The sequence below is a fragment of the Piliocolobus tephrosceles genome, chromosome 4 (genome assembly GCF_002776525.5).
Source record: "Piliocolobus tephrosceles isolate RC106 chromosome 4, ASM277652v3, whole genome shotgun sequence".
NCBI classification, from domain to species: Eukaryota; Metazoa; Chordata; class Mammalia; order Primates; family Cercopithecidae; genus Piliocolobus; species Piliocolobus tephrosceles.
Window position 1 is genome coordinate 158307487 of NC_045437.1, and position 22865 is coordinate 158330351.

Genomic DNA, 22865 nt, shown 5'->3' on the forward strand with positions numbered 1-22865 from the left:
TATTATTACCATTTTACTCTTAATTTTTATGATTATTACCATTATATAAGGATGAATTTACAGTTGATTTTAATACAGACTAGTGTTAAATATGGACTAGTAGAATTGATTTTTTTTTTTTTTTTTTTTACTGGTTAAATATATTTATTACTAATTAGATGTCTTTTGGGGGCATTTTTCTTCCAGGTCAAAATTAATCGAAGTGAGTGCTGTTCAGCCCAACATTGCCAACTTTGGGAGGTCCTTGCTGGGTGGTTACTGCTCATCTTATGTGCCTGACTTTGTTCTTCAAGGAATTGGGAGTGATGAGAGGTTCCGTCAGTGTCTGACATCAGATTTATCTCATGCTGTGCAGGTGAGTGACCTTCACTGTTTTTGAGTTTATTTAGAAGAAACTCTGTTAACCGACAGAACCCAAAATTGCCTTACATTTTTGATCATACTTTTTACAACACAAGCATTGTTCTCTGAAACCATCACTTTATATTCAGTGCCCGTATCTTTGTATCTGTCACTGTGAAAGCAAATAAAGTTCCAGAAATCTATCCACATGGATATCTGAAATACAGAAATTACTGTATGTATTCATGGATGTCCATCAACTAGGTTATTTACAGTATCAAAAATTTGCAAGTGCTTAAGTTTGGAATTACTTTCTTAATTTCCTTTTCAGATTACTCATTGCTTACATATAGAAGTGGGATTGGCTTTTGTGTATTGATCTTATATCCTGTGGTCTTTCTGAAACTCTTACTAGCCTATTCATTTTTCTGTATAGGTTGCCTAAGGTTTCTACACACAGGCTCATGTTATCAGTGAATAGATAGTTTTAAATCTTTCTTAACAATCTGGATGACTTTTGTCCCTGCTGCCCCCAACTTTTTTTTTTTTTTTTTTTTTGACTCATTGTACTGGTTAGAATTTTCAATACAATGTTGCATGGAAGTGGTGACCATGGACATCATTGCCTTATTCCTGATCTTAGGGGAAAGACATTGCATCTTTCATGACTAAGTATGATGTTAGCTGTAAGGTTCTTGTGATGCCCTTTATTAGATGGAAGAAGTTGCCTTTTTATTTTTACTTTGTTTAACCGAATGCTTCTTTTAGAGACAGGCAGTTCCCTTTTATTCCTAGTTTTTAGACGGTTTGGTGTTTTTTGTCCATCCTTTAATCATGAATGAGTGTGGGATTTTGTCATATGCTTTTTCTCAATGTCTACTGAGATAGTATTGTCATATTGTTTTTCATCTTTAAACTCTTAATGTCATGGATTTCATTAATTAATTTTTAGATGTTAAACCAACCATTGTATTCTTAGGAAGCAATCCCCACTCTATCATGGTATATAATTTTTTTATATGTTGCTGGACTTGATTTACCAATATTTTGCTGTAGATATTGGAGTCTATATTCGTGAGAAATACTGCTTTTTAGTTTTCTTGTGATGTCTTCGTCTAGCTCTGATAATCAGGGTAATACTGGCCTTATACAGAGTGCTGGGAAGTATGTCCTTCTCTGTTTTCTGGAAGAGTTTCTAGAAGATTAGTACTATTTTTTTTTCTCTAAACATTTGGTAGAATTCACTAGTGAAACCATCTGCATCCAGGCTTTTAAGAATAAGAATATTTTAAATGCTAATTTAATTTATTCACCTTTTGTATATTTAGATTTTCTATTTCTTTCTGAGCCAATTTTGGTCTGTTAGGAATTTTTGTCTGTTAGGAATTTATTAGTTTCATTTAAGTGGCCTAATTTATTAGAATAAAGTTGTTTATGGTATACACTTATAATCCTTTTAGTTTTTATAAGGTCGCTAGTAATGTCCCCGCTTTTGTTCCTGAATTTTGGAATGTGTGTTTTTGTTTGTTTGTTTGTTTGTTTTTCAAATGGTGAGGGTTTCTCCAAAGAGAAGTTCATTCGTGGTTTCATTTAAATTGTATATATTTTTTGCCCATATGCATCAAGGATTAGCAAGCTATGGACAGTGGGCCAAATGGTTCTGCTTTTTATAGATAAAGTTTTATTAGAACACAGCCACAGTCATTCATTTATATACTCTCTGGCTATGTTCATGCCTAAAAGCAGAGTTGAGTCATTGAGACAGAGACCTTTCAGCCCCCAAATCCTAAAGTATTTTCTGTTAATTCTTTTTTTTTTTTTTTTTTTTTTTTTTGCTTGAGACAGGGTCTCGCTCTGTCATCCAGGCTGGAGTACAGTGGTGCCATCTCAGCTCACTGTAACTTCTGCCTCCCAGGTTCAAGCGATTCTCCTGCCTCAGCCTCTCAAGTAGCTGGGATTACAGGCGCCCACCACCACACCTGGCTAATTTTTGTGTTTTTAGTAGAGATGGGTTTTCACCGTGTTGGCCAGTTTGGTCTGGAACTCCTGACCTCAGGTGATCCACCTGCCTCGGCTTCCCAAAGTGCTGGGATTACAGGTGTGAGCCACTGCAGCTGGCCAGATCTGACAAATTTTGATCTGTTGTATTTTCAGTTTCATTCATTTCAAAATGTTTTTAAATTTTGCATGTAACTTCTTTGCTTATGAGTTATTTAGAAGTATACTGTTTAATTTACAAATATTTATGGAATTCTCAAAAATTGTTTTGTTGGTTTCTAATTTAATTCCATTATGGTTGGAGAACCTACTTTGTTCACCCCTGGTAAATTTATTGAGACTTGTTTTATGGCACTTGAAAAGAATATATATTTTGCTCTTGTTGAGATGTTCTGTAGCTATCAGGTCAAGTTAGATAACCATTAGATAATAGTCTTAATTAAGTATTTTATGCCCTTGCTGATTTTTGGTTTGGTTCTGCCATCAATTGAGAATGAAGTACTGAAGTCTTCAGCTATTTGTTTTGTTGAATTTTCTATTTCTCCCTTCAATTGTACGTATCACTTTAATAACAAAATCTGGCCACCTCTCAATTAAAAAAGTTAATAAAGAAATGGAGAGGCCCGGCATGGTGACTCACGCCTATAATCCCAGCAATTTGGGAGGCCGAGGTGGGTGGATTACTTGAGGTCAGGAGTTTGTGAGCAGCCTGGCCAACATGATGAAACCCTGCCTCTACAAAAATACAAAAATTAGCTGGGTATGGCAGCGTGTGCCTGTAATCCCAGCTGCTTGGGAGGCTTATGCAGGAGAATCACTTGAATCCAGGAGGTGGAGGTTGCAGTGAGCCAAGTTTGTGCCACTACACTGCAGCCTGGGCAACACAGCAAGACAACCATCTCAAAAAAAAAAAAAAAGAAGAAGAAAAGAAAACAGAGGCCAGGCGCGGTGGCTCAATCCTGTAATCCCAGCACTTTGGGAGGCTGAGACAGGCGGATCACGAGGTCAGGAGATTGAGACCATCCTGGCTAACACAATGAAACCCCATCTCTACTAAAAAATACAAAAAAACTAGCCGGACGAGGTGGTGGGCGCCTGTAGTCCCAGCTACTTGGGAGGCTGAGGCAGGAGAATGGCGTGAACCCAGGAGGCGGAGTTTGCAGCGAGCCGAGATCTGGCCACTGCACTCCAGCCTGGGCGACACAGTGAGACTCCGTCTCAAAAAAAAAAAACAGAAAACAGAAATGAAGAAAGCCAAGTGGGAAATGATGGATGAGAAAGTGTGGCTCAGTGAGCAACAGTCAGTCAGTTGTTAGCCAATAAGGTTTAAACCTTTTGTGTCTGTAGAAAGTTACCTAAGTTGTAAAGTTTGGTGTTTTATTGGATAGTAGAGAAATTATGGCAATTATAGATAAAAACAATTTGTGAAAAGAACTTATCAGAAGTTGTGCTCTTCATATTTAAAGGCTAGTTTGCTCAGCTTTTGAATACCAGTCAAATAAGTATTTATTGACCTACTGTGTTCTGAATATAGTGCCAGTACTCCAAGGGATACATGTATGAAAAAGAAAAAGTTTCTGACTTAAAGTTTTTAACTTAGCAGCAGAGGAAATAAGGCCAAGTGTATGAATAAATGTAGTATAAAACATAACAAAAGTAGTGTCTGAGGAAGATACTTGAATGTATTGTTGCTTCAAGGGACAGAATTTTTATCAGTTGGTGGTAATGGATGCCCTTCAGGGTAAAGGAACCGTTTCTAGTTTTTTCAGTGCTTTCCTCCCAATGCCTGATATAGTGCCTACTATTTGTTGAATTACTTGGTTAAGGAATTATATATGAGTTCTTCTAATGCACTCTGTGTCTTCTAATGCATTCTTGTCTTTTTTTATGTTTGATCCTATTTGCTTAGTCTCTTTTCTTCTTTCATGTATACCCATCACCAAACACAGTGTCTTTTGACTTTCTCTGTGAAAGCCTGGCATTGGAAAGCATTGCTACTTCCTAATGAAGATAAAGACAACATTTTGATTTTAAGGGTTTCTACCTGCTATTATAGGATGAATAATAATAGTATTTAGTTTTTATTGTTTCCATACTGTATCCCAGGCACTTAAATGTACTTAATCTTATAATAATCCTTTGAGGTACTTATTATTGTTGTCTTTGTGTTTCACATATGGCTCAGAGAAGTTTTTAAGTTACGTAGATAGGGAGTGGCAAAAGTAGAATTCAGTCATTATCTGCCTATTCTTAAGCTGCTATGCCATACTGTTACTAAAACAGATGAACAAAGAGTAATACAAATAGCAAAATCACCATTACAAAGTTTATAACACTTTTATATTAGCGGTCTGAGGTCTGTTGCTCTTAGGTTCCTTCCACTGTGGTAAAAAGAAAGGAGCTATTTGTCTTTCCCCCTCTGTTTTAGTAATTGGGTTTCTAGTCTTTCCCTCTCACATTGTCATTTAGTCATGTAAGTATACTATCAAAGCACTATTACAGAAAAATTTGACAAAAAGAAAAATAAAATACCTTCAATCTCAGCACTGACAGGTTGTTGAATTTTTTATCAATCATTTTTCCAAAGCATGTATAGGATTTCTAAAAAAATTATTTGGTCGGGCGCAGTGGCTCACGGCTGTAATCTCAGCACTTTGGGAGGCCGCGGCAGGCGGATCACGAGGTCAGGAGATCGAGACCATCCTGGCTAACATGGTGAAACCCCCCCTCTTTACTAAAAATACAAAAAATTAGCCGGGCGTGGTGGTGGATGCCTGTAGTCCCAGCTATTCAGGAGGCTGAGGCAGGAGAATGGCGTGATCTCAGCTTGCAGCGAGCTGAGATCACGCCACTGTACTCCAGCCTGGGCGACAGAGCAAGACTCCGTCTCAAAAAAAAAAAAAAATTATTTTAGGCTGGGTGCGGTGGCTCACACCTGTAATCCCAGCACTTTGGGAGGCCAAGGTGGGCAGATCATAAGGTCAGGAGTTCAAGACCAGTCTGGCCAACATAGTAAAACCCCGTCTCTACTAAAAATACAAAAAATTAGCTGGGTGTGGTAGTGGGTATCTGTAGTCCCAGCTACTTGGGAGGCTGAGGCAGGAGAATCGCTTGAACCTGGGAGGCAGAGGTCTCAGTGAGCCGAGATTGTACCATTGCACTCCAGCCCAGGCAACAGTGCGAGACTGTTTCAAAACACACACACACACACACACACACACACAAATATATATATATATATTTTTTTTAATCCTTGCATACTTAAAGTTTATCATATTTAACATGAAAATATGTGATTACATGCAAAAACATACAGGATCCTGTTAATATATAAGTAATGGAAGTGATATTTTTTTTAAAAAATATATAGTCCTATTTTTCTGAATTATAAGAGGAGAGTGTCTTTTCTTTGTCTCCCCACTTTTTAAGAAAGTAACATTTTTCTTAATATATATTTATTATACAAAATGTTGAAATGTAAAGAAAGCCAAACACAAATTTTCCTAACTCTACCATCAGCTATTCTTAATAGAGAAACTTCCTCCAGGGATTAGGCAGCATTGTGGCTTCTCATAAAACCCAGAATTGGCCACTTACTAATGGTGTACCATAAGACAGAATATTTACTCTAGGAAAGCCTCAGTTTCTTTGGCTATAATGAAAGTAATACTGATGTTTGTATATCAGACTTATACTGTGTGGTTATATTAGTCACACTGTGCTTTGCATCTTCTTGTTATGATTATTATTCTGTGTGTATGTGTATTTATGTATCATATGTATGTCTGAAGCCTTATATATAAAAGATATGCTTGTGTATATCTGTGTATTTATACAGTACATATTTTTATATAGTTGAGTCCTTATATGTAAAATATGTGTGTGTATATATTTATATATACCTATATTTTTATACTCTATATGATTTTATATTATGTTTTAAATTCTGCTTCTGTCACATAACAGTTAATATAAGAATATTTCCGGCCGGGCGCGGTGGCTCAAGCCTGTAATCCCAGCACTTTGGGAGGCCGAGACGGGCGGATCACGAGGTCAGGAGATCGAGACCATCCTGGCTAACCCGGTGAAACCCCGTCTCTACTAAAAAATACAAAAAACTAGCCGGGCGAGGTGGCAGGCGCCTGTAGTCCCAGCTACTCGGGAGGTTGAGGCAGGAGAATGGCGTAAACCCGGGAGGCGGAGCTTGCAGTGAGCTGAGATCCGGCCACTGCACTCCAGCCTGGGCCACAGAGTGAAACTCCGTCTCAAAAAAAAAAAAAAAAAAAAGAATATTTCCCCATATTAACATAGTGTGTAAACATTGTTTTTAATGTATATGGATTATTGCATGGTTTTGTCATAGTTTCTGTTTCTCACCATTCTCCTATTGCTATTTTTTGCTTTTTGTTTTTTGTTTATTTTTTTGAGACAGGGTCTTGCTCTGTCATCAAGGCTAGAGTACAGTGGCACAAACATGGCTTACTGGAGCCTTGAACTCCTGGGCTCAAGCAATCCTCGTACCTCAGCTTCCCCAGTAGCTGGGATTGTAGGCATATGCCAGCATGCCCGGCTAACGTGTTTACTTTTTGTGAAGACGGGGTTGTGCTGTATTATCCAGGCTTGTCTCGAACTCTGGACCCTCAAGTGATCCTCCCACCTCGGCCTTCCAAAAATCTTGTTCTAAAGAGAAAGCCAAGTTTCACCTTTGCATTAGTGTATTAGTAACGTTAAACCTAATTCTTAATAAGGCCTTATAAACAAATCTATTCAATCTTAATTAGTTTAACCATAAGGTAAAATTTTAATAAACCTTTTTAAATCTTTTACAATTTTCTATTAAGCAGTAGATCAATTCAGTAAGAAAACCATGTTATTCAGACACATGAGCCCAGATTTTGGCCCTGCATTAGTGTGCTCTTATTTTAGTGTTCAACATACAGAAAAATTAAATAATCCCCTTCAAATCTTAGCAAACTTGCCTATACCTACAGAACTTCCTTTATAAGATCAACCCTTCACAAACCCTTTACACCTTGCTTAAACCTTCAGTTTTGTCCCATTACTCTTTTAGGTTAAGACAATTGTTAAAACCCTCTGAGCTAGACAAAATTTCATTTCCTTTAACAAAAACCATATTCCCATGCCTTCTTATAGCCTCCCACCAAACCACATTCTTTTTTCCTTCTATATCTTGCATATAAAACTGTTTTTCTAGTAGTCTCAAGTGCATGCTGCACTGTTAACTTTTAGCAAATTTTATTTTTGGTGAGAAACCTGGTAAACAAGCAATTTTAGCCATGTATAATATTGCAGAACCCATGACTTTTCCCAGTCTAGCCAGGGGACCTGCCTAACTCCATATGTCTCCAGGCCTTACCTAGAATCTGTTGGCTGTAGAACAGACAAACAATTAGTAAAAGTCACAGAAGCAGTTTATCACCTTAAAACATCGAGCAAACAGTGTTTGACCTGCCAAATGTAGACTAAATATATAAACTTTGAAGACATTTTCATTTTACTTTACCAATAATCTTCTGTCTTTTTTATTTACAAAAAGATTATTAGAATCATGAGACTTACAGGCATTAAAGTTTCCATTTTTCTGACAATGTTTGATTCAAGTGCTTGTTTTTCTTTAAGCCAATTAACTGGAGCTCTGTATATAAACATCACACACTCAACACATATAAATACACAGAAACAGAGAATCAAGACAAAATTCCATTGACTGAGAAGTTTTTGGAGGGAAGGCTGGAGCTTTCAAACAACATCTATACATGTAGCCCAAATATCAGCTTTAATTAAGTCGATTTCTAACTATGGAGCTCTAAAGAGAAAAGTTCTTTTAAAATCTTTTATTACCAGATTTCAGTGAGGACAAACTCCGACTTTTGAATCCTTTTACTAGAGGTAACCTTCTATGTGAAATTAATAAGCCTTAACTAAGGGGATGACTTAAACAGGGATGCAGGAGGTGTCTCCAAAGAGATGGTAAACGATTTATAAGATCTAGAACATCCCCCAGGTCAGCTGCGGTGGCTCACACCTGTAATCCCAGCACTTTAGGAGGCCAAGGCAGGTGGATCACTTGAGGTCAGGAGTTCAAGACCAGCCTTACCAACATGGCAAAACCCTGTCTCCACTGAAAATACAAAAATTAGCCGTGAGGTGCAGTGGCATACACCTGTAATCCCGCTACTCGGGAGGCTGAGGCAGGAGAACTGCTTGAACCCGGGAGGCCAAGGTTGCAGTGAGCCAGGATTGTGCCACTGCACTCCAGCCTGGGTGATAGAGCGAGACTCCATCTCAAAAAAAAAAAAAAAAAAAAATCTAGAATATCTCCAAAGGTGTAGTTCAGAGAAAAAATTCAAGATAAGAAATGAGAAGCTGTGCATGGAAGGGAAAAGAATCAATAAATGGCAAAAGTTCCACAAGTATTAAACCAAAAAGGACTTGCTCCCAAAGCCTAGAATTGAACCCAAGCCACCCACCACTGTGGGAGGGCAAAGCCTTTGCAACTGACTGCAGTACAAGGTGACTGCTGTTGTCTTTCTCAGAAGGAGTCTAGAGCATTTTCAAGCTTGCAAAGGATTTTAACTGCTCGAGAGAATTTTCTAAGACTAACCATGTCATTATTATGCATCCTTCTTTTAATTTAACCTTTTTCTTTCATTGAGGTAATCAGTTCCAATAGTGACTCAATCTAAGAAACCTATTAAAGTCTAGATGGTAATTTTCCAGTTTTTTTTTTTTTTCCTTTCTTTTTACATTAGAAGCAAAAGGTATCTAGGGTAGAAGAGGCATCTCCATGATCCCCAAGAATTCACTCTCAGAAATGGGCTTAAGATAGCAAAAGATGACAAAAGCCCTATAGAGATGGGACCTTTTCAGACAAAACTCACCCAAGGGCTTGACACATTTGGGATGAAGAATGCGCTAACTCATCTCAAACTCCCAGCACTTTCAGATTGGGTGCCTGACATGAACTTGAAAATTCCTGTTCTCTGGATGGTGGAGACCAATCCTCCTTTCTGTGGTCACAAAGTCATGCTCTCAAGGATGTAAAACAAGATTAGAGGGAAGCCTCATTTAGTTTTTGTTTCAGGGACCCACAGCAAAGTTTATAACTGACCCATCGAGAAGTATACCAGAATCATTGCAACCTCAGAGTAACCTCTCACAGATCCTTTTTCTTATTAATCAACAGTGATTTTTACCATTAACTTACCTGATTTGCTCAGAGAGAGAGAGGCCAGAAGCCTCACAGGTAAGAAATTCTTACCTTTTGTCAGCACGGCGGGTTTCTGATTTCCCTTTCCCTGAGCGACCCTGGCAGTGTTGGCCACCGCACCATAGTCACAAAGGAAAATTACTTTTGTGTGTTTCACGGAACCATAGGCAAAAACCTCTCGACTTTGTCAGATTTCACCCAATAGGCTGTGCGGGAGAGCGAGGGAGAGGGGCGAGAGACCACCAAATTAACATTCTTTATCTCAACCTAGTGAAACACACACATACAACAAAACAGACAGTAGTCACTTTGCTCAGCACCTAAAACTGACTTGTCAGGGCTCAAACTTTTTCCAGTGCATCCCTGTCATCTTTGATCCACTCAACATAGGGAGGGATGACCTCTGACTGGGAATTCATTGGGTGATGTCTGGACAACATGAAGAGCAGACAGTCACCCCAGGTCAAACCTGTTGAACTTCCTTCACTGCTCAGCGAATGTGATCAAATAAGGAAGGTTCTCCAAGTTAGGTCTGCTGGACTTCCATCACCAGTTCCTTTAGAGATCCCCTCTAGATGTACAAACACACACATACAACAAAGAAAAGATGGACAGAAGGTCTCCCAGACCAAGATTACTAAGCAGGAATTCCAAGAGTATGCTTTCCAAAGTAACCTATTCTCTGAGAAATCTCCCTGAAATCTTCCTTTTTGAGGAGAAGTCTCCCCAACCAAGACCCTTCATACTAATTAGGGAGAGCCAATCAAGATCCCTGAAGGGGCCAAACTTAGATCCCTTAAGAAGCCAAACCAGTTAGGAGAAGAAAGGAGGCATTGGCACCACCTAGAATACCCACCAGACCAGTTTAGAGATGTCTTTACAGGAACAATTTCTCTACTGCAATTAAATCCATGGGCCAGCAGTGTGTTGCTGGTAGAGATAGTGCCAGCATCAGCCCCCAGTCCGGGAGAACTTTGCAGCCGCTTGGGCTGGCCTCTGGATCTGTTGCTTGTGGGGGACTGCCAAACCGTGGGCAGGTAGCCACAAGGGTGATCCCAGACAAGCCCCCAAATTTGTAACCACCCAGGGGTTCTTCCTGCCCACTACATAAAGACAGACCATGGTATTGTAGTGGAGAAAAAGTTCAGTAGACACAAGGTCAGCCACCCCATGTGGGAGTTGGAGTTCATACTCAAATCATCTCCTTTAAAGCTTGTAGGTTAGGGGTTTTTTAAAGGCAGTTTGGAGGAAGGGGTGGGGTGGCCAGGTAACAGGTAATTGCGGCTGATTGGGTGGGGCAGAAATCATAGGGGGTTGAAGCTGTCCTCCTGGGGCCAACTCGCTTCTGGATGGGGCTACAGGAGTGGGTTGTCAGTCCAGGTGGAGCCAAGGGTGTCAGACATGCAAGAATACCTGGAAAGATATCTCAAAATGCCAGTGTACAATAGTGGTGTTATTTGCAATTGGGAAAGTTTCATTTCTTATAACCTCCAGAATAATGTCTGTGCCTTAGCAGGACTCAAACTCCTCTCCTCGTTTCAGCCTGATGGCTTCCTTTTAGCTTTACAAAAGCAGTTGAGTTTTGGGCGAGGCCTATTATCATTTAAACTGTAGCCTGGGCCACCAAGACTGTGTCCACCCTGCAAACACAGAGCCTCACCCTCACCACTCTGCCGCCCATCCACACCCTGGATGATATTGCTGCGCTTGTCATCACCATGGATGATATTGCTGCGCTTGTCATCAGCGACAGCTCTAGCATGTGCAAGGTCTGCTTCACGGGCAACAATGCCCTGGGCTGTCTTCCCCTCCATCATGTGGCACCTGAGGCACCAGGGCATGATGATGGGCATGAGTCAGAAGGACTCCTATGTGGGCGACAAGGCTCAGAGCAAGAGAGGCATCATGACCCTGAAGTACCACGTCAAGCATGGCATCATCACCAACTGGGATGACCTGGAGAAGATCTGGCACCACACCTTCTACAACGAGCTGCATGTGGCTCCTGAGGAGCACCCTGTGCTGCTGACTGAGAGCCCCCTGAATCCAAGGCCAACCACAAGAAGATGACCCAGATCATGTTTGAGACCTTCAACACCCCAGCCATGTATGTGGCCATCCAGGCCATGCTGTCCCTGTATACCTCTGGCCGTACCACTGGCATCGTGATGGGCTCCAGTGATGGGGTCACCCACACTGTGCCCATCTAGGAGGGTTATGCTTTCCCCCATGCCATCCTGTGTCTGGACGTGGCTGGCCGGGACCTTACTGACTACCTCATGGAGATCCTCACTGAGCACAGCTACAGCTTTACCACCATGGCCGAGTGGGAAATCGTGTGTGACATCAAGGAGAAGCTATACTATGTCGCCCTAGACTTTGAGCAGGAGATGGCCATGGCGGCCTCCAGTCCTCTCTGGAGAAGGGCTATGAGCTGTCCAATGGCCAGGTCATCACCATTGGCAATGAGCCCTCCCACTGCCTCAGGCACTCTTCCAGCCTTCCTTCCTGGGCATGGAATGCTGTGACATCCACAAAACTACCTTCAACTCCATCATGAAATGTGACATGGACATCCGCAAAGACCTGTACGCCAACACAGTTTTGTTTGGTATACCCTGGCAACATATACCCTGGCACTGCCAACAGGATGCAGAGGAGAGCATCACTCTGGTGCCCAGCGTGATGAAGATCAAGATCATTGCTCCTCCTGAGAGCGCAAATACTTCATGTGGATGGGCGGCTCCATCCTGGCCTTGCTGTCCACCTTCCAGCAGATGTGGATCAGCAAGCAGGAGTACAGTGAGTCCGGCCTCTCCATCGTTCACCACAAATGCTTCTAGGCGGATTGTTACTTAGTTGCGTTACACCCTTTCTTGACAAAACCTGACTTGTGCAGAAAACAAGATGAGATTGGCATGGCTTTATTTGTTTTTTTGTTTTTGGTGGTGATTTTTTTTTTTTTTTTTTTTTTTTTGGCTAGACTCAGGATTTAAAAACTGGAACAGTGAAGGTGACAGTAGTCGGCTGGAGCGAGCATCCGCCAAAGTTCTACAATGTGGCCGAGGACTTTGATTGTACATTGTTCTTTTTTTCTAATAGTCATTCCAAATATTGTGAAATGCATTTCTACAGGAAGTCCCCTGCCCTCCTAAAAGCCACCCCACTTCTCTCAAAGGAGAATGGCCCAGTCCTCTCCTGAGTCCACACAGGGGAGGTAATAGCATTGCTTTTGTGTAAATTATGTAATGCAAAATTTTTTAATCTTCACCTTAATGCTTTTTTATTTTGTTTTACTTTGAATGATCAGCCTTCGTGGCCCCCCTTTTTTGTCCCCCAACTTGAGATGTATGAAGGCTTTTGGTCACCCTTGGAGTGGGTGGAGGCAGCCAGGGCTTACCTGTACACTGACTTGAGACCAGTTGAATAAAATTGCACACCTTAAAAAAAACCCAAAAATACTGTAGCCTAAATGGTCTCCCAAAGTTAGCTTGGCCCCATACCCCAGGAATAATTAAGGGAAAGGCAAGATGGGTTTTGGGTTAGCTTAGTTCACTGTTACATGATGTTCTCACTAATACAACTTTTGCAAAGGTGATTTCAGTATCATAGAAGGGCCCATGCAGTAAAAGAAATAAAAATCAGTCTTGAATAATATGAACCGTTCTGCTAGATTGTCTAACGTCAACTTGTTTTTTGGCCTTGCTGCTTCTGCGTCTTGTTCCTCATTGTCTGGCACTGGTTTGGAAGCACTCATCTCCGTCGAGCTGTCTTCTGTTCATTCCTCTGGTATGATGTCTGTTAGCTCTCTTGAATTTCTGCAAGATCCATATCTTTTTTTTTTTTTTTTTTTTTTTTGAGATGGAGTCTTGTTCTGTCGCCCAGGCCGGAATGCAGTGGCACGATCTCGGCAAGCTCCGCATCCTGGATTCATGCCATTCTCCTGCCTCACCCTCCCCAGCAGCTGAGACTACAGGCTCACGCCGCCATGCCTGGCTAATTTTTTGTATTTTTAGTAGAGACAGGATTTCACTGTGTTAGCCAGAATGGTCTCGATCTCCTGACCTCGTGATCTGCCCGCCTCGGCCTCCCAAAGTTGCAAGATCCATATCTTGAAAGCCTTCATCGACCATTTTTTTTTTTTTTGCCATATTTACAAGCTCTTTCATGATTTCCTTGATTGGCTCTGTTGTTAAATTCTGTGCGCAACATCTGGACACAGTTTTCTCCAGCAGGAAGTTATTATTTCAGGCTTGATGGCTTTTGTGGCTTTTTCTATAACAGCAATGGCATCTTCTATGGGGTGATTCTTCAGACTGTCATGATGTTCTCTCCATTCGGGTTCTTTTCCATAGCACTGACAATCATTTTTATAGAATATTGTGTTTAATGGTCCTTATGGCACCCTGATCTAGAGGCTGAGTTAGAGATGTGTTTAGGGGCAATTAGACCACTTCAGCACTCTCAGTGTTAAACTCATAGGGTTCTGGGTGGCCAGGGGCATTGTCCAACATAAGAACTTTAAAAGGCAGTCACTTACTGGCAAGGTACTTCTTGATTTTAGATATAAAGCATGGGTGGGGCCAGGCGTGGTGGCTGATGCCTGTAATCCCAGCACTTTAGGAGGCCAAGGTGGGCGGATCATGATGTCAGGAGTTCGAGACCAGCCTGGCCAACATAGTGAAAACCCGTATGTACTAAAAATACAAAAATTAGCCAGGCGCGGTGACAGGTGCCTGTAGTCCCAGCTACTTGAGAGGCTGAGGCAGGAGAATCCTTGAACCTGGGAGTTGGAGGTTGCAGTGAGCCTCCTGGGTGACCCAGCGAGACTGTCTCAAAAAAAAAAAAAAAAAAGCATGGGTGGATTCAATCCAGAAAAATAGGTTTTTTTCAGGCTTTCTTATTGTACAATCAGAAGACTTGCAGGGGTGGTGTTTATCTTTTTTCCTTCAAGGTCCAGAGGTTAGCAGCTTTATATATAAGGGTAGTTCTGATCTAATCCTGACTGCATTTACACGAAACAGTGGAGTTAGCTTATCCCTTCCTGCCTTAAATCTTGGTGCTTGCTCCTCTTCCTTACTAATAAGTATACTTTGTGGTGTCTTTTTCCACAATAGGGTACTTTCATCTGCAATAAAAACCTGTTCAGGCAGATATCTTTTGTCCTCTATGATTTTCTTGATGGTGTCTAAGAACTTGTGTATTGCCTCTGGGTCAGCAAAAACTGTTATCTTGATATTTTTTAAGCTATAACTCTTTCTAAAATTATCAAGCCATCCTTTCTTAGCATTAAATTCTCCAGCTTTAGATCCTTTACCCTCCGTTTGCTTTAAGTTGTCATATAATGACTTCATTTAAAAAATAGTATTAGAGTCTATAGTTAGAGCTTTCTTACAGCAACCCTGTACCCACATAAGAGCTGCATTTTCATTATGAGATTTAAAAGGTATTCTGCAAAAGTGCGTGGTTTTCACACCTAGTGGCATTGCTGCAGTGACGGCTTCACAAATTTCCTTTTCTTATTTTAAAACAGTCCTCATGGTGGATTCATTGATCTCGAAATGATGGGTAACCACAGCTACTTAATCTATGGTCTATATCAAGCCATTCAGGTTTTTCTTATAATGTCTTGTCTTCTCTCTACTTTTCTTGAGAGCATTTCCAGCGTCACTAGTGGTACTCCATGTGGGTCCCATGATATTATTCAGGGTTTGCTGTGTCACACTAACGATGAAAAATACATGAGAACCTTTAGACATCAGTTTTATTTGTTATCTTTTTGTCTTTGTGTTTTATTAGAGACAGAGTCTCACTCTGTCACCCAGACTGGAGTCCTTGGTGCAGTCATAGCTCACTGCAGCCTCAACACCTGGGCTTGAGGGATCCCCCTGCCTTAGCCTCCCAAGAGATTAGTTTTTGTTTTTTGTTTTTTTTTTTTTGAGATGGAGTCTCGCTTTGTTGCCCAGGCTGTAGTGCAGTGGCGTGATCTCGGCTCACTGCAAGCTCTGCCTCCCAGGTTCATGCCATTCTCCTGCCTCAGCCTCCTGAGTAGCTGGGACTATAGGTGCCCACCACCACGCCCAGCTAATTTTTGTTTTTTTTTTTGTATTTTTAGTAGAGACGGAGTTTCACTGTGTTAGTCAGGATGGTCTCGAAAAGAGAGTAGTTTTTAACTGAGATATGCTGTTTATTGGAGAGCGGAACTGCTCGTGCAGAGATGATTAAGTTGGCAGGGTGTTTGAAGTACATGCTTGCAACTTGAACTCTGGGCAATAGCAACAGGAAGTGGCTACAAAACTATTACATTAGTACAGTAGGTACTATAGCTAGTTTTATGCAGTTATAATCATAACTATATTATGTTATAACTATATTAAATGTTATTTAAACTGTATTAAACTATATTAATATGTCATAAGTATATTAAATACAAACAAATGTATTTAATACTATACATTTGTTAACATTTCTCTGGGCTGTGAATGTCACCTTGTATGCTTTGTAAGTGTGTAAGTTTTTATATATTTTAACTTATAGTAGATTTGTGTGTATTTTACAGTACTAAATGATAAAATATACTATCTACATTTTTTTGTTTATTTTGAGATGGGTCTTACTATGTTGCTCAGGTTAGTCTCTCGAACTACTGGGCTCAGTTGATCCTCCTGCCTCTGCCTCCCCAGTAGCTGGGATTACAAATGCACACTACTGCGCCATGCATCCATATATATTTTATGTATTCATGACATGCCTAACTTTTTCTTATTTTCCATATTTCTAGGCTACACAGTTTTGTCTCTTTAAATTTTTCAGATTATTGCAAATTTCCAAAAACTTTACCCATATATTATATTGGGAAAAATTGGCATTTAAGTGGACCTTCAGTTCAAACCCATGTTGTTGGTCAGCTGAATATATTTCACAATATCACAGACGTATATATCTTTGCCAAAATTATATTTCCATAATTAAGTGATGAATAACAAAGTGTTTTATCCTTGGCAAGAGACGAATAAATATTTGAATACTGTTTTATAAAAAACAAATATAAATTTGGGGCTCCATGGAAAATCTTCCCAAGGTATATTTCTGGACTTTTTGCCATTCTCTTCTTATTTCTCTATATCATTTCTCACAAATGTAGCCATTTACATCTACTTCTATTTCTGAGTCTTACTGAATTATCTATGTTCTGCTCCCATTTTTTCACCAGTAATTCTGTCTATACACTTCAATGTCATATTCCTATGTCCCTTTCACTGCGAAACTCCCTATCACACGGATCCCACGATTGCCCTCCTCTGCTTCCCAGCACTTGGTTTCTGCTTCATCAGTAACACTTTTTTTTTTTTTTTTTTTAAAGCTAGATGTACTTATTTTGATCTCCCTCACAAGTCTATGAGTTCTGTTGTGTTTGTTTCTTGTCTAGGAAGCAGCTTTATTCAGAGTAGGTGTTCATTAACTAGGCAAAGTAATATCATTTGAGGATGCTAAACCTGGGCTTATCCAGGAGTAAACTTTTGTCCTTATAGTAGTACCTTATCCTAAGTGTAGTAACATTAAAAGATAGAGAGGAAAAGCCATGGGTCTGAGTATTTCATATTATAAATGTTTTACTCTCAGTCTTGTTGCTGCTATTCCATTTGGCCAGTAGTAAAAAAATCCTTACCTTTCCAAACACAGAAAAATATTAAAGGTAGGGTCACTATCTGTTTCTGGCAGTCATGCTCTGTACTTAATTGTCATTTTTGGTCTTTGTTTGTAAACCAGGGGAAGGCAAGGACATAGCCATATACCTTGTGGCTCTTTCATGACTATGTATATATGAGTTAAAGTATTATTTTTCACTGTCTTAACATTTTTAACAATGAAAGTAAATACTTGTGATAAAAATTCAAATAAGGGCTGGGTGTGGTGGCTCATGCCTGTAATCCCAGCACTTTGGGTGGCCAAGGTGGACAGATTGCTAAGTCAGAAGTTCGAGACCAGCCTGACCTACATGGTGAAACCCTGTCTCTACTGAAAGTAAAAAAATTAGCCGGCCATGGTGGCACACACCTGTAATCCCAGCTACTCAGGAGGCTGAGGCAGAAGAATCACTTGAACCTGGGAGGCGGAGGTTGCAGTGAGCTGAGATCACACCACTGTACTCCAGCCTAGCCTGGTGACAGAGTGAGACTCTGTCTCAAAAAAATAAAGAAAAATGAAAAAATTCAAACAGTGTAAAGATATACAAAGTAAAAAGTAAAAGTTCTTCATACTCTTAATATTCCTGCTTCTTCACAGAAATCTTCAGTACTGCATACTTGGTTTGAGTATTTTCTTTCTTTTTTCTATACATTTTCATTTAGATGTAGATCCGAATTTTTAGAAACATAACTGTATGTATAGTGACTTTTTTTTTTTTTTTGAGACGGAATTTTGCTCTTGTTGCCCAGGCTGGAGAGTAGTGACACGATCTCAGCTCATTGCAACCTCTGCCTGCCGGGTTCAAGCCATTCTCCTGCCTCAGCCTCCTGAGTAGCTGGGATTACAGGCATCCGCCACCATGCCTGGCTAATTTTTTGTATTTTTAGTAGAGTTGGGGTTTCACCATATTGGCCAGGCTGGTCTCAAACTCCTGAGCTTAGGTGATAGGTCCACCTCGGCCTCCCAAAGTGCTGGCATTACAGAAGTGAGCCACCATGCCCAGACTGAATTTTTTTTTTCACTTAACAATGTATCTTGGAGAACTCTGTTACATATTTTGCTGTGTCCCATTTTTAACTGCTGTATTCATACTCTGGACAGATGTCTTAGTCAAACAGAAAAATCTAATTCACGTAGGCAGCAAAGTACTTCATGACATCAAGGAATACCTTCTCTGGTGCTGCGGGATATTAATGCCTGACATATTGGGATAGTTAGCACAGAATCTTACCACTGACTTATTTGTGTGAATAAGTCTTGTTTTTGTTGTTGTTGTTGTTGTTTTATGGTCTTTGTTTTCTGTGGTTTTTTTTGAGATAGTGTCTTACTTTACTTTGACCCACACTGGAGTGCTGTGGCACAGTTTTAGATCAGTGCAATCTTGAATTCCTGGATTCAAGCAATCGTTCCACCTCAGCCTCCTAAGTAGCTGGGATTACAGGTGCTTGCCACCATTCCTGGCTGATTTTTTAGATTTTTTGTAGAGAGGAGGTCTGGTTATGTTGCTCAGGCTAGTCTCAAACTCTTGGCCTTAAGCAGTCCTCCCACCTCAGCCTCCCAGTGTGCTGGGATTATAGATGTGAGCCACAGCATCTGTCCTGTCCTGTCCTGTTCTATTTTTAAAATGTTTGTTAGGCCAGGTGCAGTGGCTCATGCCTGTAATCCCAACACTTTGGGAGGCCGAGGTGGGCAGATCACAAGGTCAGGAGATCGAGACCATCCTGGCCAACATGGTGAAACCCTGTCTCTACTAAAATACAAAAAATTAATCAGGCGTGGTGGTGCGTGCCTGTAGACCCAGCTACTCAGGAGGCTGAGGCCGGGGAATGACTTGAACCCGTGAGGCAGAGCTTGCAGTGAGCTGAGATCGCGCCACTGCACTCCAACCTGGTGACAGAGCGAGACTGTCTCAAAATAAAATAAAGTAAAACGTTTGTCTCTTTCAGGTTAAAAAACATTTTCTTTCAATTGCCGGGCACATAGTTGAGAATACATTTGTCAACTTAATGAATGATCAAAAGACTGTTGAAAGTTAAGTTTTGGACTAAATAATACAAAGTCCTTGTAATGAATACAAAGTATCTATGATGATATCTATAATATGTCTCAGGGTATTTGTTAATGAGTTAATTATTCTCCTTGGTCAAGGAGATATTGAAATATTGAAGTTTAATATTTTTTTCTGTTTTTGTTTAGTAAACCTTCATTGCTAAATTACCATTATTTTTGGAAACTTCATTTGCTAATCATAAGATGAATTATTCTTTTATTTCCAGCATCCAGTTTTGGATGAACCAATAGCAGAAGCTGTCTGTATTATAGCTGACATGGATAAATGGACTGTTCAAGTGGCCAGTAGCCAGAGACGAGTGACAGATAATAAATTGGGAAAGGAAGTATTGGTTTCCAGTCTTGTTTCTAATCTGCTTCATTCCACACTTCAGCTTTATAAGCATAACTTGTCTCCAAATTTTGTAAGTATGTGTAACGACGCTTGCATTACTTTAAGCACTGTTTAAAGCTCATCATTGTTTTTCTGAAAAAAAGCTGTTAGGGACTGAATGTTTGTGTCATTGCCTGAATTCATATATTGAAGCCCTAATTCCCAGTGTGACAGTATTTGGGGACAGGGTCTTTGGGAGGTATCTAAGGTAAGATGAGGTCTTGAGGGTGGGGTGCTCATGATGGTATTAGTGGCCTAAGAAGATGAGGAAGAGAGAGAAAGCTTGTTCTCTCCACCATGTGAGGACACAGTGAGAAAATGACTGTCTGCCAGCAGGAAGAGAGCCCTTACCAGAACCCAACCGTGCTTGCACCTTGGTCTTGTATTTCTAGCTTCCAGAACTGTCAGAAAATAAATATCTGGGGTTTTTTGTTTGTTTGAGACAGTGTCTTAATCCCATCACCTGGGCTGGAGCTCAGCGGTGCGATCTTGGCTCCTTGCAGCCTCGACTTCTTGGGCTCAGGTGATCCTCCTGCCTTAGCCTACTGAGTAGCAGGAACTACAGGCACGTGCTACCACGCCTGACTAATATTTTGCATTTTTTTAGTAGAGATGGCATTTTGCCCCATTGCCCAGACTGGTCTCAGACTCCTGAGCTTAAGTGTTCCTTCTGCCCCAGCCTCCCAAAGTGCTGAGATTACAGGCATGAGCCACCATGCCCAGCTATATATCTGTTTTTTTTTTTTTAATCCACACAGTCTATGATACTTTGTTATGGCAGCCCAAGCTAAGACAGAAAGGGATGTGTACATGTCTGTATGTTCTGATTTCAGCAGCCAAAATTTTTGATCATGTATAGTATAGTCATGCAACATGTCCCAGCTTTGTGTAGAATGCCAGTACATTCTGGATCCTCGTTGTCATGTCAGGACTTTGATTGATCTCTTTGTAATACTGGTAACCTCTTCCTGGTAAAAGACCCCATATCTAACTTTTAAGGTTCTTTCTTTCATTTATTAGGAGAACTGTAACATAGCATAGTTAAAAAGCCCTGTAGTTCAAGATGATAAAGGATATCTATGACAAACCCATAGCCAACATCACACTAAGTGGTGGAAGACTGAAAATATTTCCTTCAGATTAGTAAAAAGACAATGATACCCACTTTGACTACTTCTGTTCAACATGCTACTGAGAGTTTTAGCCAGAGCAATCAGGCAAGAAAAATACAAAAGACTTCAAAATTGGAAAAGAGGAAATAAAATTATCTCTGTTTGCAGATGATATGATCTTCTCGTACATAGAAAACATAAAGATTCCACAAAAAACTGGTAGAGCTAATAAGCAAATTAAGCAGATTTGCATAATTCAAACCCATAAAAATAAGTTGCATTTCTGTATACTTGTTTGAACAATGAACACTCTGAAAAGGAAATTAAGAAAACAATTCCACTTACAATAGCACCAAAAAGAATAAATTACTTAGGAATAAATTTAGGGAGACAAAAGACTCACTTGTACACTATAAGGTACAAAACATTATTGATAGAAATTAAGGACATATGTAAATGAAAGCACTTCCCATGCTCTTGGATTGAAAGAATTAGTATCATTAGAATGCCATTACTGTTCACAGTTATCTACAGATTAAATGTAATCCCTATCAAAATCCAATTGATATTTTTTGCAGAGATAGAAAAACCCATCTTAAAATTCATTAAGAATCTCAAGTGACCCCAAAGAGATAAAACAATCTTGAAAAACAACAGTGTTGGTAGATTTCACATTTCTTGGTTTGAAAACTTATTACAAAGCTACAGTAATCAAAACATTGTGCTCCTGGCATAAGGACAGGCATATAGACCAATGAAGCAGAATGGAGATCCTAAAAGTTAACCCTCACATGTAAGTTTAATTAATTTTCAACAAAGGTGCCAAGACCATTCAACAGGGAAAGGAGTCTTTTCAACAAAAGATGCTGGGAAAACTGGATAGCCACATGCAAATGAATTATGCCATATACAGAAATGAACTCCAAATGGATCAAAGATTTAAGAGCTAAAACTATAAAACTTACAAGAAAACCTAGGGGGTAATCTTTTTGACATTGGATATGGCAGTGACTTCTTGAATTTGAAACCAAAAGCATAGGTAACAAAAGTAAAAAAAATAGATAAATTGGACTTCATCAAGTTAAAAACTTTTGTTTATTAGCTATCACAGAGTGAAAAGACAACCTATAAAATAGAAAATATTTGCAAATCATATATCTCAAAAGGGATTGATACTCAGAATATATAAATAACTCCTACAACTCAACAGAAAGCAAACAATTGAATTAAAAAATGGCAAAGGTCTTGAATAGACATATTGCCAAAGAAAATATACAAATGGCCAATAAGCACATGAAAATATGCTCAATATCATTAGGCATTAGGGAAATGCAAATAAAACTACAGTGAGCTGCCATTCAATACCTGTAAAGATGACTATGATAAAAAGAATTCACAACAAATAGTAAGTATTGACCAAGATGTGGCGACCTTGGAACCCTCATGCATTGTTGATGGTAATGTAAAGTGGTGCGGGAACTGTGGGAAAAGTTTGGCTGTTCCTCAAAAAGTTTAACATTGTATTACCATATGATCTGTTAATTCCACTTCTGTGTTTATACTAAAAACAATTAAAAGCAGGGATTCAGGCAGTATGCTGTTGCTCATAGAAACATTATTCTCAATAGCCAAACGTTAGAAATAACCCAAGCGTCCATCAGCGAATGGATAAACAAAATTTGGTATAATACATACAATGCAATATTTATTCAGCCATGAAAAGGGCTGAAATTCTAATACATGCTACAACATGGATGAATCTCATAAGCATTATGCTAAGTGAAATAAACTAGACACAAAAGGACAAATATTGTATGGTTCCACTATATATGAGATACCACAAATAGGCAGATTCATAGAGACTGAAACTAAAATAGTGGTTACCAGGAGCTGCGGGAAAAAAGAGAATAAGGAGTTATTGTTTAATGAATACAGAGTTTTTGTTTGAGATGATGAGTACAGAGTTTTTGAGATGATGAAATGTTCTGGAAATGGATGGTGGTGATGGTTGCACAACACTGAATGCTCTTAGGACTATGGAATTATATAC

The 22865-nt window shown here is 39.8% G+C and overlaps 1 protein-coding gene across 2 annotated transcripts in view; it reads left to right on the forward strand.

The window, feature by feature from the left end:
• The window catches only part of FNIP1 (folliculin interacting protein 1), a 155056-nt gene that overhangs the window by 125212 nt on the left and 6979 nt on the right, over window positions 1–22865 (forward strand). For both annotated transcript variants that reach the window (XM_023196726.2, XM_023196727.3), the window contains 2 exons: window positions 187–355; window positions 19537–19734. In XM_023196726.2, the coding sequence (XP_023052494.1) occupies window positions 187–355; window positions 19537–19734 (367 nt within the window). The remainder of the gene's footprint in view (window positions 1–186; window positions 356–19536; window positions 19735–22865) is intronic.